Raw genomic sequence first — 14963 nt, 5'->3', positions numbered from 1 at the left:
AGACGATGGACTCTGAAAAACAGGCTGGGGGTTCTAGAGGGGAGGGGGGTGGGAGGATGGGTTGGCCTGGTGGTGGGTATTGAGGAGGGCACGTTCTGCATGGAGCACTGGGTGTTATGCACAAACAATGAATCATGGAACACTTCATCTAGAACTAATGATGTAATGTATGGGGATTAACATAAGAATAAAAAAAAACACTAACTCCCCACCCTGTCCTCTGACCCCCGGTGCCCCCATCCTACACTCTGTCTCTATGAGGACTCTAGGAACCTCACATAAATGGAATCCTATACTACCCGTCCTTCTGTGACTGGCTGATTCCAGCTGCCTCCATGTCCTCCAGGTCCGTCCACACCGCAGCAGGTGTGCGGATGTCCTTCCCGTCTAAGGCTGCATGATATTCCACCGTGTGGATGGACCCTCATCCGAGGAGGGACTCCTGGCTTGCTTCTGTGTTTCAGCTCTTGTGAATCACCACTATGAACACAAGTGTGCAAATATCAGCCCTGATCCCTCGTTCAGGGAGCCAACCTCCCTCCCTCATTCATTCCTCAGTGGTGGGAAAAGCAGACCAACTCATAATTACAGAGGTGACAAGCAGTTCAGCAAAAGAATCACAAAGGTCCCCAGCACTGCCTGGGGCCATGGGGAAAAGCTCCCAAGTTGGGGGCGGGCCCTTCCTCCAGCTTATGAAGGAGATGGTGGCTCTGGGAAAGGAGACCAATGCAGGGGTCCCCCAGACACGGGGATCCACAGGGCCAAGCGCGCAGATCCAGGAAGCCCCACCTGAGAACCTGGGTTTTGTCCCTTGGTCTCTTCAGGGACCTCACACTGCAGGGCCATCCCTACCCTGGGACAGATCTGCTCTTCAAGACAACCGGTCCCCACAGCCCAGAGCCCTCCCCCCACCCCCCATCCCAGAGTTGGGAACCAGATGGCCCCAGCTCTCCGACCTCAGGACTCCGCCTCCCCGCATACCAGGAGGGAGGCCTGGGGGGCAGAGGAGAGGCTGCAAGGGAGGGGAGTACCCGTGTTCCCGGAGAGTCCTGCTAACCCCCAGCACATAATCCTGTTAAAATATTAATCCTCATTTAGCTGGAGGCGAGGTGGCCGCTGAGATAAAGCTCCTGAGTGGTAATAAAAAGCAGAGGCAACTGATAAAGTAGATCTTCGCACTCATAAAATCCTGCTGTCGCGAAGGTCAGGTCAGGCCCCCGTCATGGGGAGCAACCAGCAGACAGGTCCCAGTGGCAGTAGGCAGGGGTGACCGCCTCCCACGACAGCGGAGGGAGGGTGCTCATCTTGGGGGGGGACTGCTAATCCCTCCAGCAGAGGGAGCGGAGGGAGGCTGGGTCTCTCAGCTCCTTCTTCCCCCCCACAGTGCCGCTGGCCACCATGGCCCTTTGGGAGAGCGGAGGGAGGCTGGGTCTCTCAGCTCCTTCTTCCCCCCCACAGTGCCGCTGGCCACCATGGCCCTTTGGGAGGGAACCGCCAGCCTCAGGCCACTGTCTCTCCCGCAGGAACACCACCGATCGCGGTGCCTCCTGCAGTTCACCTGCTGAGCCCAGGCCGGTCTGCGTGTGGCTCCTGGTGGCCTCCCACTGCCCCCCGACACCTGTCCCAGGCTCAACGGCTCAGGCCTCCCAGGGACACGAGGATGAAGCACCCAATCCAGCCCCCACCACAGGTTCACAGGGACCCCCTCCCAAGGTGGCTGGCATGGCAACGGTGACATCCGGGACCCTGTTTGGGAAGGGTCATCTGCCATGTCCCCAGGTCAAATTCTTTGTTCATCTCCATCCTGATGGCAACGCTCCTCTCCGGCAAACTGTGTGGGCACCACCACCGCTTTCACTCCAAAGGGGCATGGACTGGGCACGGGGAGAGACCCACTAGACCCAAGCTTGCCACCTATCACTGTGGACATGGGGAGGGTGGGCTCAGGACTTCCACATGCCTCCAACAGAGGGGACAGCCCCCGGCCAGATCACCTGCTCCTGCGCCCAGTCCCCCTGCCGAGGCGTCAGGGGCTCCCTGGCAGGTCACACCAGCCCGGGACTACACGGTGGCCAGACAGGGAGACGGTGATTCCTGGTTTGGAAACATCACTCCAACTGCTGCATAGAGATGAAGGAGAAGCTAGGAGATCCATCAGAGCCCAAACCCTGCTCCCGACATCCACACCTTCTTTCCTTCCGGCCCACTGTGCCAGGCACCGTACCAGGAGACAGGGAGAAAGCGTCGCTCACGGCCAGAAACAAGGGCACTGTCACTTGCCACACCCAGCTCTTGGTCTCTAGTATCAGCGCCAAGAAAAGGAACCAGGGCCCCTGAGAAATGCCTGATCCCAGGCCTGGGGCAGCAAACACAGGAGGGGAGCCTGGAGCATCCTCTGGTGCCAGAGACCAAGGATGTGCTCAAGGAAAAAAAGCAACGGGCATGACAAGGAGACCCAGGAGCCCATGGAAAGAGCTCCCGGTGGCCAAAGACAGAACAATTAGAGCAACGAAATCAACCAGGTAGCAGTGGGATATAATCCACAGTGTGAAAGAAATATCCGTGAGTCTGTACTGATATAAATTATTGAAGAGATAAATAAATGGGGGGAAGAGACAATCTCCTGCTCAGAACTCCAAATAATGGATGTAGATACTCTGCCCCCACAGAGGTGGAGCATGACCCCTCGCCCCTGAAGTGTGGGTGGCACATGGTGACCTTCCTTCCTTCCAAAGACCAGAGAGCGCGAGAAAGAATGGCCATCCTGCAGAGACGCCTGGAGACGTGCTCTTGGACAAGGAGCAAGGTCGCGCAGCAGCGATGAGTCACATTGATAGGATGTACCCTTGATATGATGTTATGGGAATGACACTTTATCTTGTGCCCTTCCTCCCAAAACCCCATAATCCCCGTGTAATAAAGAGAAAAACAACAGATAATTTCAACAGAGGGACATTCTACAGAATGCATGACCAGCACTCCTCCAAACCGTCCATGTCATCAAAAACAAGGAAAGTCTGAGAAATGATCACACCCAAGAGGGATGTAGGGGACATGGTGATGACCTAATAGGATCCTGGAACAGAGCCAGGGCAGCGGGGCAGGCACTGAGGACATCTGAGTAGAATGTGGGCCTGTCAATACTGAACAGAATAATAACTTAAACCAATATTGCTCACGCGCTGTGCAAACACACCACAGAATGTAACATGTTACTAACCGAGGAAACCAGGCGCGGGGCATGTGGGAACTCTACCATCTTTGCAGTATTTCCTTACACCTGAGATTGTCGTCCAATTTGAGTATTTCCTTAAACCTGAGATTGTCGTCCAATAAAGAGTTTCTTTTAAAAAATGTTTTCCCTAACCAAAAGTACGATAGATATTTGCACAAATTTTCCTTCTAAGCATATCTGTTCATCCAACAAATACAGGGTGATGCCTACTCTGGGCTGGTCCCCGTGCCAGGCTCTGGGGATACGACGATGAACAATATGGCAAGCCCTGTCTTTGGGGAGCTTCGGGTCTACCGTCTACCCGAAGAATGACCAGTGTGCAAGAGAGTGGGAAAAGTTACGAGTGACAGATAGAAATGATAAAAGATCTATGAAAAACAGATTGCAGAGTATAGATTCCCAAACATATATATTACAAAATACATACAGAACTGATGAAGCCCTAAGATTCGATGGCCGCTTGGACCACCTGACCCACGGTCAGAGACAATCAACGATCTGCCCATGGGGAGCAGAGCGAAGAAAGTGTGACATGGAAAATCTCCTAGCCTCTCTCAGGTAACGCTTTCCGACATCATTACACACCTGTTAAGCACACAAAAGGAATAAAAAATAAAACCCAGTGGACACCGTGGGGCAGAGGAGTTAGGACAACTCATGACTGGTGGGACCAGCGACTCACAGCCTCAGCCGTTCCTGACAGCAAGAGGACTCAAAGCACCAAGCAGCCTCTCCGTCCTTGTCCAAGGACCCCTTCCTAGGTAGCGCACCCCAAGGAATAATGAGAACGTAAAAGGGAAAAGTCCGTGATACCCCACCGTAGTCACAGCCGCACCATGTTTAAAAGAAGTCAACAGGGCACCTGGGTGGCTCAGTCGGTTAAGTGTCTGCCTTCGGCTCAAGTCATGATCTCAGGTCCTGGGATCGACGAGTCCCGCATCTCCTTGCTCAGCAGGGGCCTGCTTCTCCCTCTCCCTCTGCTGCTCCCCTTGCTTGTGCTCTCTCTCTCTCTCTCCCAAATAAATAAAAATCTAAAAAAAAAAAAGAAGAAGAAGAAGTCAACAGCCCCCCAAAGCCGGGCAAGAGGGTCCTAAGTGGCTGGTAGGTCAATGGCATTTAGAAGTGGGTCAAAGCAGGGTCCTGGACCCTGGCTCCTCCACCTGCTGAGTGACCTGAAACCTCTCTCTGCCTCCGTTTCCTCACACATGAAGTGAGCATATTACTAACTCCTGCCTTCCAGAACCACCTTGAAGCGTGAATGAGATCCGGGGTAGAGCGAGTGCTTGGTCTATAGAGATGCCCTGTTACTGCTGGTTACAGTGGGCGAGGACACCCGCCCTTTGTTGAAGTGCTCTCGGAGGCCACGGAAGGGAAAGGAAACCGATGGAGGGTGAGCCGCGAGGGCGATTCAGAGGGGAAAGGCCGGGCTGCGACGTCGGGGAGGGCGAGGGCGAGGAGCAGACGTTTCCTGCCACCTCCAGGCCAGGCCCAGGCAGGCAGGCGAGGGTGAGGAGGACCTGAATCCACACACCGCCCACGGGGGCCGGCAGGAGAAAGCGCGCGGCGAGAACAAGTCACCAGGGCCTCGCTCGCCCGCACCCCTGCACGCACCTGCCGCCAGGACCAGCGCCGGCCCCACCTCTGCCCGAGGCCGGGTCTGGCCCCTCCCGCCTCCCCCCTGCCCACGCAGCAGCCTGCATTTCAGGTCACCTCCCTGCTTAAACCCAGCAAGGCCGCCCAGAGCCTGGGACCGGGTCCCGCTGAGGCGAACCGAAAACCCAAACAAGGCAACAGAAGCAAGACGATGCGTGCACATCTCCCCGCGAGGTGCAGCCGGGCGGGCCACGCCGCCCAGGACGCCCTCGGGGACCGCCCCCTCGGCGCACACCCGCGCTGCCCGGGAGCCCCTCACCGTCCAGCCCAGGGCAGCCCCGCAGCGGCCGGCACCAGCGGGAGGAAGACCCCACAAGGGAGAGCCTGGGGCTGTCTCATGACATTTTTCTTTCGTCCCATTGGTCAGAACGGAGTCACGTGACCAACCCTCGCTGAAGGGAATGCTGGGAAATGTAGTCTTTATTCTTGGCAGCCATTTTACTCTGGAAGACAACTAGCCTAAAATCTAGGCTCCTCCATGACCTGCCCCCTTGCCTCCAGCCCGACCTCGCCCCTCTTCCAGCTCACTCTGCTGTCTCGATCCATCCAGTAGGCCTCCGGGGATGTCAGACCCTCAGGGCAGCCTTCCTGGTCCTTGCCCCCCAACACTGGTGTAAATGCGGCCCCGCTGCGCTCTCCCAAGGCACCTGCCCCCACTCGCACACGGCTGCCCGGTCCTTCCCTGGAGCTGGGGCCCTGCGCCGTGGGAGGGAGGGTGCCGCACCCCCGCAGTCCTGCACCTGTGTGCCCCGGCCCACCGCTCGGCAGCCCCGCCCCAGCCCCACCCCTCCCGCGCTGCTGAGATGCCCTCAAACCCTCCATGGCTCTGTTTGGGCTGGAAGTCTAGAATGCAGGTGTCAGGAGGGCCATGCTCCCTCGGGAGACTCTAGAGGACACTGCCTGCGGCTCCCAGCCTCCGTGGCGCTTCCGTGGCCCTTCCGTGGCCTGACTCTCCAACCCCAACTGTCTTCCCCTTGTGTGTCTCTCCTTGTGTGTCTCACCTGGTTCTCAGGGCCCGCTGCTGTACGAGGATTCTTCCCCGGGGTGTGTTTCAGCAGGTTTCGCGGGGAGGGCCCAAGAATCTGCATCCGTGGTCCTTGGGCCACACCTCAGAGGAGGCTCTGAATGCTCCTGTGGCGCGGGTGAGCTGGGAATCGCTTGGTGAGCACATCCGCTTGCTGCAGCCAACGGGAGGTAGGGCGGCTGTTGGCAGGTTCACAGATGAAGAAAATCTAAATCAGGACGCGCACCACCTCCTGGACACCTCCACCGGGAGGACCTCCAGCGGAGTGTGGCCCAAGGGGACTGCTTGTTTCCGTCCTTCACCCTCTCTGCGGTGTGCACACACATCCTCTGACTCGACCCTGGCCGCCACCTGGGGCGCTGCCCCTCCCCAGCCTCACTATTTTGCTGTTTTACTTATTCACTGATCTGTCTCATTCACTGCTGTGTCCCCCCGAATTGAGAACCGTGCCTGCCTGGCTCACAGAACGTGCTTCATAGGTCCTGAGAGAGGGAGAGGGACAGAGCAGAGATGGGGGGTGCGCACACTAAACTCAGGGATCCCTTTCCTGCACACACACACCCCCATGAGCACAGGTAACAAGGGACCCCCTCTGACCGCCTCGTGTGATGAAGTCCACAAGTGAGATCACCCGCATCTGTGAGCCTCTCTGAGGTTCCACGGGACCCAAGGGGGCAGGTGCGGTGGGCGCTAATCCGGGCCACCAGGCTGGAGCTGTGGCTGCCTCATCCCAGGACACCCCTTCATGGGCACGGCAGGAAAGGGGGCTCACCCAAGCTGGGGCTCCCACAGACAAAGCCAGCCTTGGGCTGAGCTGCTGGCCCTTGACTCCCAGGTCCTGGGAAGCCCACCATAGCCCTGACCCAGGCAGGCCTGAGACCCATGTACCCCAGAGCTCTCCCCAACTTACAAGCTGGAGGGGCCCCTCCCAGTGCTCTGGGGCCAGGGTGAGCAGGGCACAGGAGCCAAGAGTGGCTAGGAGAGGTGGAGTGGGGACACAGGCCTGCGGGATGGAGTGGCCCCTTCTGCTCTCCAGGCCTCCGGGACTGGTCCCCATCCTCCCTGCGAGGACACGTGTGCATGGGGGCGGGGGGGGGAGAAGCCCGCCCAGAAGGCTCTGCCGGCAATAAAGGCAGACGCCACCCGAGGGCTGGGCCAGGGTGGCAGGCACGCGGCGACCCAGGCTGCATCCTGAGAATCAGGTATGTGCACAGTCTCGTGTTGAAGGAGGCACAGGGCAAGACCGGCCTGGCTGACCTTGGGACTTTGCTCCTCAGCAGGAACCAACCGGACACCCTCATGTCTGGAAAGCCCATCATGGGGCGCTCTGCTGTCCTCCTGGCCCTGGCTCTGGCCACCCTCCTGGCTGCAGGGGCAGGGGTTCCGCTCGGCAGGAAGGGCTCCCGGAATAAGCTGCTGCTGGTGTCCTTTGACGGTTTCCGCTGGAACTATGACCAGGACGTACAAACCCCCAACCTGGATGCCATGGCGCTCGATGGAGTGAAGGCCCACTACATGACACCAGCCTTTGTCACCATGACCAGCCCCTGCCACTTCACCCTGGTCACTGGTGAGCGTCAGCCTCGGGCTGGGGCCTGGGGGCAGGGAGGGGGCTGAGCATCTAGCAGAACCGACAGAGGGAGCCTGGTGTGTGCACAGAGCCCCGTCCCCCCAGGGACCGCACAGGGACAAAGGAGACCAAGGAGGGGATGCTGTCCCTGGGAGACACAGCACGGCCAAGGGAGGGGGTCATCAGCAAGCCCCACTGTTGGTGGGAACTTAAACAAGGCATCAAAATGCCCAGCAGTCCCGTTTTAAACCGTGACCCCCAACCAAGGTGGCAACCCAGGAGGGCTTCTGGAGGAAGTGAGCGTGGCCGGGTTCCAGACAGGCAGAAGAGATGAGCCTGAGGCTCCTGCTCTTCCCACTGCGGCCCCTGAGATGCCCTCAAACCCTCCATGGCTCTGTTTGGGCTGGAAGTCTAGAATGCAGGTGTCAGGAGGGCCATGCTCCCTCGGGAGACTCTAGAGGACACTGCCTGCGGCTCCCAGCCTCCGTGGCGCTTCCGTGGCCCTTCCGTGGCCTGACTCTCCAACCCCAGCTGTCTTCCCCTTGTGTGTCTCTCCTCGTCCTGTGAGGATGCTCATCCATAGACGTAGGGCCCACCGTGACCCAGACTGCCCTCATCTTAACCTAACTTGTCACATCTCCAAAGACCCTATTTCCAAGCAAGGTCACATGCTGAGGCTCCGGGTCAACGTGACCTTGGGGGGAGACCCTACTCAGTACAGACGGCTCATCCGTATGCCAGCATTCTGTGACCAGGGCCCCCTGCTGCAAACATCTGGTTCTCCCCTCCTGCACGCCACCTGTTTCCTTACTAGATCATGGATGGGGATGGGGGGACAGGGGGCATGCTCTTCATCGTCCCTCCTCCTGTGGCTTCTGAGCACGCGTGCATGTGTGTCCCACACAAAAAGTGAATTTTAGAAAATAACTCATGGATGGAGCTCCACATGGTGCATTGAAATGTCTGCCTGGGATTCTGCTTTATGACTGGGCCATAGCTGTCTCATTAAGTCCCTCCTGATAACCATCTGGGTCACTACCGGTCTTTGCTAAAACCCACGAGGCTACAGATAACATCCACACACACATGCATTTGCCCTGTGTGCACATTTAGCTGGTGGAGAAACCACGGGAACAGGTCATAGAACCTCGGGGTTGGAGAGGATGTGCCTGTGACCCCGAACGGGGACTCCCCCCGGCCGCGTGTGCGAAAGCCTGCCCGCTTCCCTCCTGCCCTCCCACCTCCTACCTCCCCTCTGCCATCTCCTCCCCCCACCCCACAGGCAAATACATCGAGAACCACGGAGTGGTTCACAACATGTACTACAATACCACCAGCAAGGTGAAGCTGCCCTACCATGCCACGCTGGGCATCCAGACCTGGTGGGACTACGGCAGCATACCCATTTGGATCACAGCCCAACGGCAGGTAATGCTGACCCCGAGCCCACGGACGGCAGTCGGGGGACAGGGGAAGGGAGGACCTGGCCCAGAAAGGCTGTGACCTTGTGAGACCCATGCAGGCCTACTCCCCGCCCCGCAGAATCCTGGGCTCCCAGCATGGAGGGGTATTAAGTGGAGCCCCGAGGGCGGTGGGTGCTGGGTGCTGATGAGCATCCACCAGCAGGCTCCGTGGCCCTGCCCAGTCCTCCCTGCAGCCCTGGGATGCAGAGGGAGGGCTCCATCCTCCCAACGGGAAGGAAAACGGCGCCCCTGGGCCCCTGGCTCTGGGAGAGGGGTCCACACAGGGAAAATAAGATCACTCAACAAAAAGGCACCTAAAAAAAAAACAAAAACAAAAACAAAAAGGCACCTAACAATAAAACAGCTTTCTGCCTTCCCCCTTCTGAATTCCTCCCGGGGCTGGGCCGCTAACTTCCAGAGGACGAAAGATAAGTATGGGGTGGGCTGTAGGGTTGAGCCAGGAACCCCTCCATCCTGCAGTGCTCTGGGGAATTCCTGGCCCTCGAGGTGTGCCTGCTCCTCAACAAGGTCAAAGGGAGGTTTTTAAGATGAGCCCAGAATGGGGCGCCTGGGTGGCTCAGTTGGTTAAGCGACTGCCTTCAGCTCGGGTCATGATCCTGGAGTCCTGGGATCGGGTCCCGCATCGGGCTCCCCGCTCGGCCGGGAGTCTGCTTCTCCCTCTGACCCTCCTCCCTCTCATGCTCTCTCTGTCTCATTCTTTCTCTCTCAGATAAATAAATAAAAATCTTTAAAAAAAAAAAAAAAAGATGAGCCCAGAATGAACTTCAGAGCCTACACCCACCCTCTGGGCAGGGCGTCTACTCAGGTCAGAGTCCCTTTACTCTGGAAGGAGCTACCCGGACTCCAGGCTCACGCATAGAAAGCCGGAGCTAAGAGCCTGGCATCACATGGTGCTCGGTCTAAACAGAAGGGCAGCTGGGGAGCGGACATGCAGACAGGGCGAGCTTGGACGTATGGCTCAAAGGACAGGATCTGTAAATAAAGCAGCAATGGATTTATGAAAAGGCAGATGGATAGCCAGGCAGATGGATGACCAGGCTGAAGGCTGGAAGGGCAGGCAAGGGGACACAGGTAGAAGGGCCTAGACGAGAATACAGTAGGGAGAGGCCGGTCTCCAGGCCAGAAGGGGAGGGCTGATTGGGCAGCTCAGCCGTGGGGACCCAGGGCCATGGTGACGAGGAGGATGCCAAATATCTGGGGACACTTTTATATCCATTAGGTCGCTAATGCTGGGTCCACTGGGCACCTGATCTCTCCTCTATAAAATCAGTATCAGCCGTGGCAACATAAGAGTTATAAAAGGCCTCCCCCAAAAGAAAGACCCGTGCCTGCGCCGGGAGCAGGGCTGAGTGAGCCGGCGGGAGGAGAGGCGGGCGGGCAGGGGGCAAGCCGTGACCGCGGCAGGAACGGGCAGGGGGCAAGCCCAAGGAGGCCTGTGGCTTTAATGCCGCCTTCCCTGGCAGGGCTTAAAGACTGGCTCCTTCTTCTACCCTGGCGGGAACGTCACCTATGAAGGCATGGCCGTGACACTGAGCCGGAAGGAAGGCGTTCTGCACAACTACAAAGATGAGGCGGAGTGGAGGGCCAACATCGACACAGTGATGAAGTGGTTCACCGAGGAGGGCCTGGACCTGGTCACGCTCTACTTTGGGGAGCCAGACTCCACGGGCCACAAGTATGGCCCTGAGTCCCAGCAGAGGAAGGAGATGGTGATGCAGGTGGACAGGACGGTGGGCTACCTTCGGGACAGCATCAGCAGGAGCGGCCTGGGGGGCAGCCTCAACCTGATCATCACGTCCGACCACGGCATGACCACCGTCAACAAGCAGGCCCCGGACCTGGTGGAGTTCCATGCGTTCCCCAACTTCACCTTCAAGGACATCGAGTTTGAGCTCCTGGACTATGGGCCCAACGGGATGCTGCTCCCCAAGGAAGGGATGTTGGACAAGGTGTATGAGGTCCTCAAGGATGCCCACCCCAAACTCCACGTCTACAAGAAGGAGTCCTTCCCTACATCCCTCCACTACGCCAGCAACCCCAGGATCACCCCCCTGCTCATGTACAGTGACCCTGGCTACGTCATCCATGGGGTGAGCTGCCTGTCCAATGCCCGGCTCGGGACAGGCTCCTTCACTGGGTGGCTGGGTCTCTTTCCATTTTGTAAAAAGCACCCCCTATTTCTCACTAGTCCCCAGTTGGAGGGGCACTGGCCACCAAAGGGACACACCCATCACTATGCAATCGGAGTATGTGTGCGTGTAGTATACATGGGTGTAAATGTGTGAGATTTGTGTGCATACGAGCTTTGTACATGCTTTGTGTGCATGTGTGTGCATACGTGCACATGTGTGTGTGCATGCACGTAGGGTAAAGTGTGGGAAGACTGGCCATAAGAAATGAGAGAGAAGCGAGGGCAAGGAGCCCGCTCCGCCGTCAGTGGTCAGTGGAGAGCCGAGGGATGCCGAAGGGGAAGGAGGTGCAGGCAGGGGAGAGGGACTCGGGAAAGGAAGTGCTGGTGAGAACAGGCAACACCCCTTGTGCCTGGGGTCTGCCCCTGGGTTACCAGGTCTTCCCCGAGGCCCTCCCTTGGGCCGCGGATCTTTGGGGGCTCAGAATTCAGAGAAACCCTCCTGCCCCCATGTGTGAACCCCTCCCAGGGGTCCTCCGCCCCCACAGGGGTGCAGCTGCCGGAGACGGCAGGGCTGGGCTGGGAGTCCCTGCAGAGGCTCAGGACCTCCCCTCCCCGGCAGAGACTGAGCGTGCAGTTCAACAAGGGAGAGCACGGTTTTCACAACGACGTCATGGACATGAAGACCATCTTCCGGGCCGTGGGCCCCAGCTTCAAGAGGGGCCTGGAGGTGGAGCCCTTCGAGAGCATCCATGTGTACGAGCTCATGTGCCATCTGCTGGGCATCATGCCCGAGGCCAACGACGGGCTCCTGAGCACTCTGCTGCCCACGCTCCAGGGAACCTCAGGTAAGGCGCTGCCCATTCCGCCAGCAGGCCGCTGCAGACCAGGGAGCGCCATCAGCCACGTGAGGCCACCTTTTCTTTCCTTGTCCTGGACCCCGGAAACATCTCAAGCCCCTGGCAGCAACGAGGGAAGAGCAGGTGGAAGTGAGCAGCCTTGGGGAGACTGAGGGCCAGAGAAGCAGGTGCTTTGCCCACAGGACAGGGCCCCTGGTGAAGTCCACCTCCAGACTCCTGGTTCCCCGTGACCTGCTCTCCCGCATGGCCATGTGAGGCTCCCTCCAGGAGTCTTCCTCTATCGGCCACCCCCCAACACGCCCTCACCCCCACCCTGGCTCATCCCAGGGCCAGAGGTCACCTGGGAGCTGACAAGATGGCAGACCCCAGTGGGGGGCTGGCTGGAGGTATGCTGGCCCTACTCCTCAGGGGAGAGGCCTTGGTGAGAGTCGAGATCAGGGGGCTTGTGGGGCGGCAGTGGGGAGAGCACCTGACCCACCATCGAGGAGCAGGGCTGGGTGGCCTGCTCCCGCTTCCCTCATTCACTGGATGCTCTGAATTTCCTCAGGCTCTGCCCTCCTGCCAAGTGGCCAGCCCCTCCCGGTGACGGGACTGCTGGTGGCTGTGATTCTTCTGGTCAAGGTCGCATAATGCCCCACCGCTCAAGGTCAGAAGCCCAGGAGGTGGAGAGGAGGGTGGGCCTGGGCTCCCTGCTGCTCCAGCCTCATGCCCCCACACCGCGGCAGAGGGGAGTCAGTCCTCGAGACCCCCACAAGCCCCTTCCAGCCGCACTGCTCTAGGCTTGCAGCGGGTCTTTCCGAAGCAGACAGACAGCCCGTGAGACGTGAACCCTCCCCAGCTTCCTCGCTGCCTGCCTGCAAGGCCTTGGTACTCCGGGGGCAAGGGAGTACCCAGAAACCATCGGGGTCAGGTGTGGGGGGGGGGCTGCAGGGGTCCGGGAACATCCACGGAGCCAGCTCGAAGGACTTGGCGTGCTGTGTGACAGCCCCATCTTGTTCCTGCCCTGCGGTGCCATGGCCCTCCAGCCAGAGCAGAAGCCAATCATCCATTCCTTCTCACACCACACAGTGGGAGCCTGCTTGGTGTGAGGCTCTGGTCTGGGCTCTGGGGATCTGCAGTGAACGACGCAGCCTGGGCCCTGCACCCCAGAGTCTGTGATTTAGGGGCCACGGAGGGCGGACAACAGGAAGAGAACAAATCAGTGCACGAGGTGACGGACCAGGTCCGGTGTCACTGGCAGAGAGAGGACTGGGCCACAGCAGGGAGTGGGAGACCTGAATGAGGAGGATGAGCCAGCCTCGCTCAGCGGGGGGATGAGGCCCCAGGCAGGGGAGGGCAAGTGAGAGCCCCCGAGGTGGGCCTGGCCCTCCTGTCTGTGGACGAGAAGAGAGGCCCGTGCTTGGAGGCTGGTAAGCGAGGACAGTACATGATGAGCTCTCCGTGGACAGAGGGAGCAGGCTTCCCTGACAGGCAGCGGGGACCCCCAGCCAAGTGACACAGGGATGCACCTGATTCGACACCAATGACTAAAGGAACACAGGACCGCCAGGCTCGGGAGGAGGGACGGCAACTTAGGACAGTCCCTCGGGGTCTGGGCAGAACATCTTGGGGGCAGAGCGGAGATGGTGCAAAATGGACGGGTTCAAGATACCTTTCAAGGTTTGTGAGCAGGGGCAGATTCAGATGTGATATGAAGGCTGCATCTGCAACTCGGGGCCTGGGCTGCCCGGGGAGGGACAGAGCCACTCACTGAGCCCCAAGGAGAGACAGGAACGTGGCAGCCGAGGTGGGACGGAGGCCAGAAGACAGAGGGGCTGCAGGGGTATGTGGTGGGGCGGGGGCTCTCGCCACCAAATGGTGGAGCTGGATGGGACCAGGGAGATGATTTGCCAGACCCCCTCTTACCCAGACGGGACGCTGCAGCCTGAGAGGTTAGCTGGCTAGCCCAGGACCCTGAAAGTGACAGAGCTGTGTCTGAACACTGGTTTTAAGTCCTCATCTGGAGTCCTTTCAGCTGCCTCCATCACTGGCGCTCTGTGCTCAGGGGGACCTGTCCTTGCATGAGGCAGTGATGTAATAAGATTCCCCAGGCCTCTTCTCCACGACACCCGAGAGGTGGGCTCAGGCTTCGCAGGCGAGGAAACGGCAGCTTCACAGGGAAGACCTCGTGACTGCACTGGGTTGGGGGGGGGTTGCCAGCAAACCCACTCTCCAGACCAAAAGCAGTAAAAGTCCCGACGTGTGCCCTTTCCCCTCTCTGTGGTGTAAGTGCTCCCACTGAGGCCAATTTCAAGCTCCCAAAGCAAGGTCACAAAGGCCAGGTCAGGAAGAGACCGCAGAGTCGGCCATCGGGCTGAAGCCCACGCCCAGCACGGAGCTCAGAGCCGTGGGCACAGCCTCCCCAGTTGGGTTGGTCATCACGGCTGCTGAATCCAGTTCCGAGCGAGGGCTGCCGTCTTGTGGGCCAGGTTCTTCACTCCAAACACAGTGCCCGAAGGACTTGTCGCTCACCTGAGAAACAGGGCAGCCCTTCACCGTGACCTAAGATCCTCCCTACCCAGGCGGGAGCAGGCAGAGTGTCAGGGGAAACCGAGGCACCCTCGGGGTCTCCTCCCTTCTGGGTCTGCAGTGTGCGTGGCATGACCCCCAGCCAGGCCCAGGAACGTGCCCCCAGCGTGGGGAAGGGTGTAACGCCCCCAACAATTCCCACCCCCACCCCCACCCACGCATGCCCTCCTGGGTCCAGCGGAGGGTCTGGAGTCCCCACAGGGTCCCTTCCCCTTCACAACCTGACGTGAGTGTCCCGGCCACTGTCTGCCCAGCCCACCGCCCACCACTCCCAACCTCCCTGCAGCCCTGCTTCCTCTCCCCTCCCCCCAGACCTGTCCTCACCCTGCCCAGTCCTTCCCCCCAGCCAACATACAGTTGTTCTTCCAGGCCTGCCTCTTCCTGGAAGCCTCCAGAAGCTACCCTCTCACGGCGTGAGTCCGCTGGACACGGATGAGCCCG

General features: G+C 59.2%; 2 protein-coding genes across 4 annotated transcripts in view; one reads left to right on the top strand and one right to left on the bottom strand.

Annotated features, from left to right (window-relative positions):
- The window catches only part of RBFOX3 (RNA binding fox-1 homolog 3), a 458835-nt gene extending 453607 nt beyond the window's left edge, over positions 1-5228 (bottom strand). For both annotated transcript variants that reach the window (XM_081804338.1, XM_081804340.1), the window contains exons 1-2: positions 5148-5228; positions 4098-4266 (exon numbers count right to left, since the gene is read on the bottom strand). The gene's annotated coding sequence lies outside the window, so the exon portion shown is untranslated. The remainder of the gene's footprint in view (positions 1-4097; positions 4267-5147) is intronic.
- A 1853-nt stretch (positions 5229-7081) lies between these two features.
- On the top strand, positions 7082-14963 carry ENPP7 (ectonucleotide pyrophosphatase/phosphodiesterase 7). 2 transcript variants are annotated; one of them, XM_081804332.1, is made up of 7 exons: positions 7082-7114; positions 7190-7482; positions 8765-8910; positions 10430-11056; positions 11717-11942; positions 12502-12600; positions 14892-14963. In XM_081804332.1, exons 2-6 carry the CDS (start codon positions 7212-7214, stop codon positions 12582-12584), a joined length of 1353 nt encoding a protein of 450 aa, XP_081660458.1. In that variant the 5' UTR covers positions 7082-7114; positions 7190-7211; the 3' UTR covers positions 12585-12600; positions 14892-14963. The 2 variants fall into 2 exon arrangements, with proteins under 2 accessions (XP_081660458.1, XP_006733963.2); XM_006733900.3 differs by having other exon boundaries at positions 7083-7114; positions 7193-7482.

The sequence above is a fragment of the Leptonychotes weddellii genome, chromosome 15 (assembly GCF_054177405.1).
Source record: "Leptonychotes weddellii isolate Sample4059 chromosome 15, ASM5417740v2, whole genome shotgun sequence".
Lineage (NCBI taxonomy): Eukaryota > Metazoa > Chordata > Mammalia > Carnivora > Phocidae > Leptonychotes > Leptonychotes weddellii.
Note: the sequence above shows the minus strand (reverse complement) of the source record. Positions and strands in the feature narration are given on the sequence as shown.

Excerpts from the sequence above, each read along its gene's own strand:
- ENPP7 (XM_081804332.1), top strand. The coding sequence starts at position 7,212 with ATGTCTGGAAAGCCCATCATGGGGCGCTCTGCTGTCCTCCTGGCCCTG. Across the intron at positions 8,911-10,429 it reads GGATCACAGCCCAACGGCAG|GGCTTAAAGACTGGCTCCTT; the intron begins GTAATGCTGACC and ends CTTCCCTGGCAG. Across the intron at positions 11,057-11,716 it reads CTGGCTACGTCATCCATGGG|AGACTGAGCGTGCAGTTCAA; the intron begins GTGAGCTGCCTG and ends CCTCCCCGGCAG.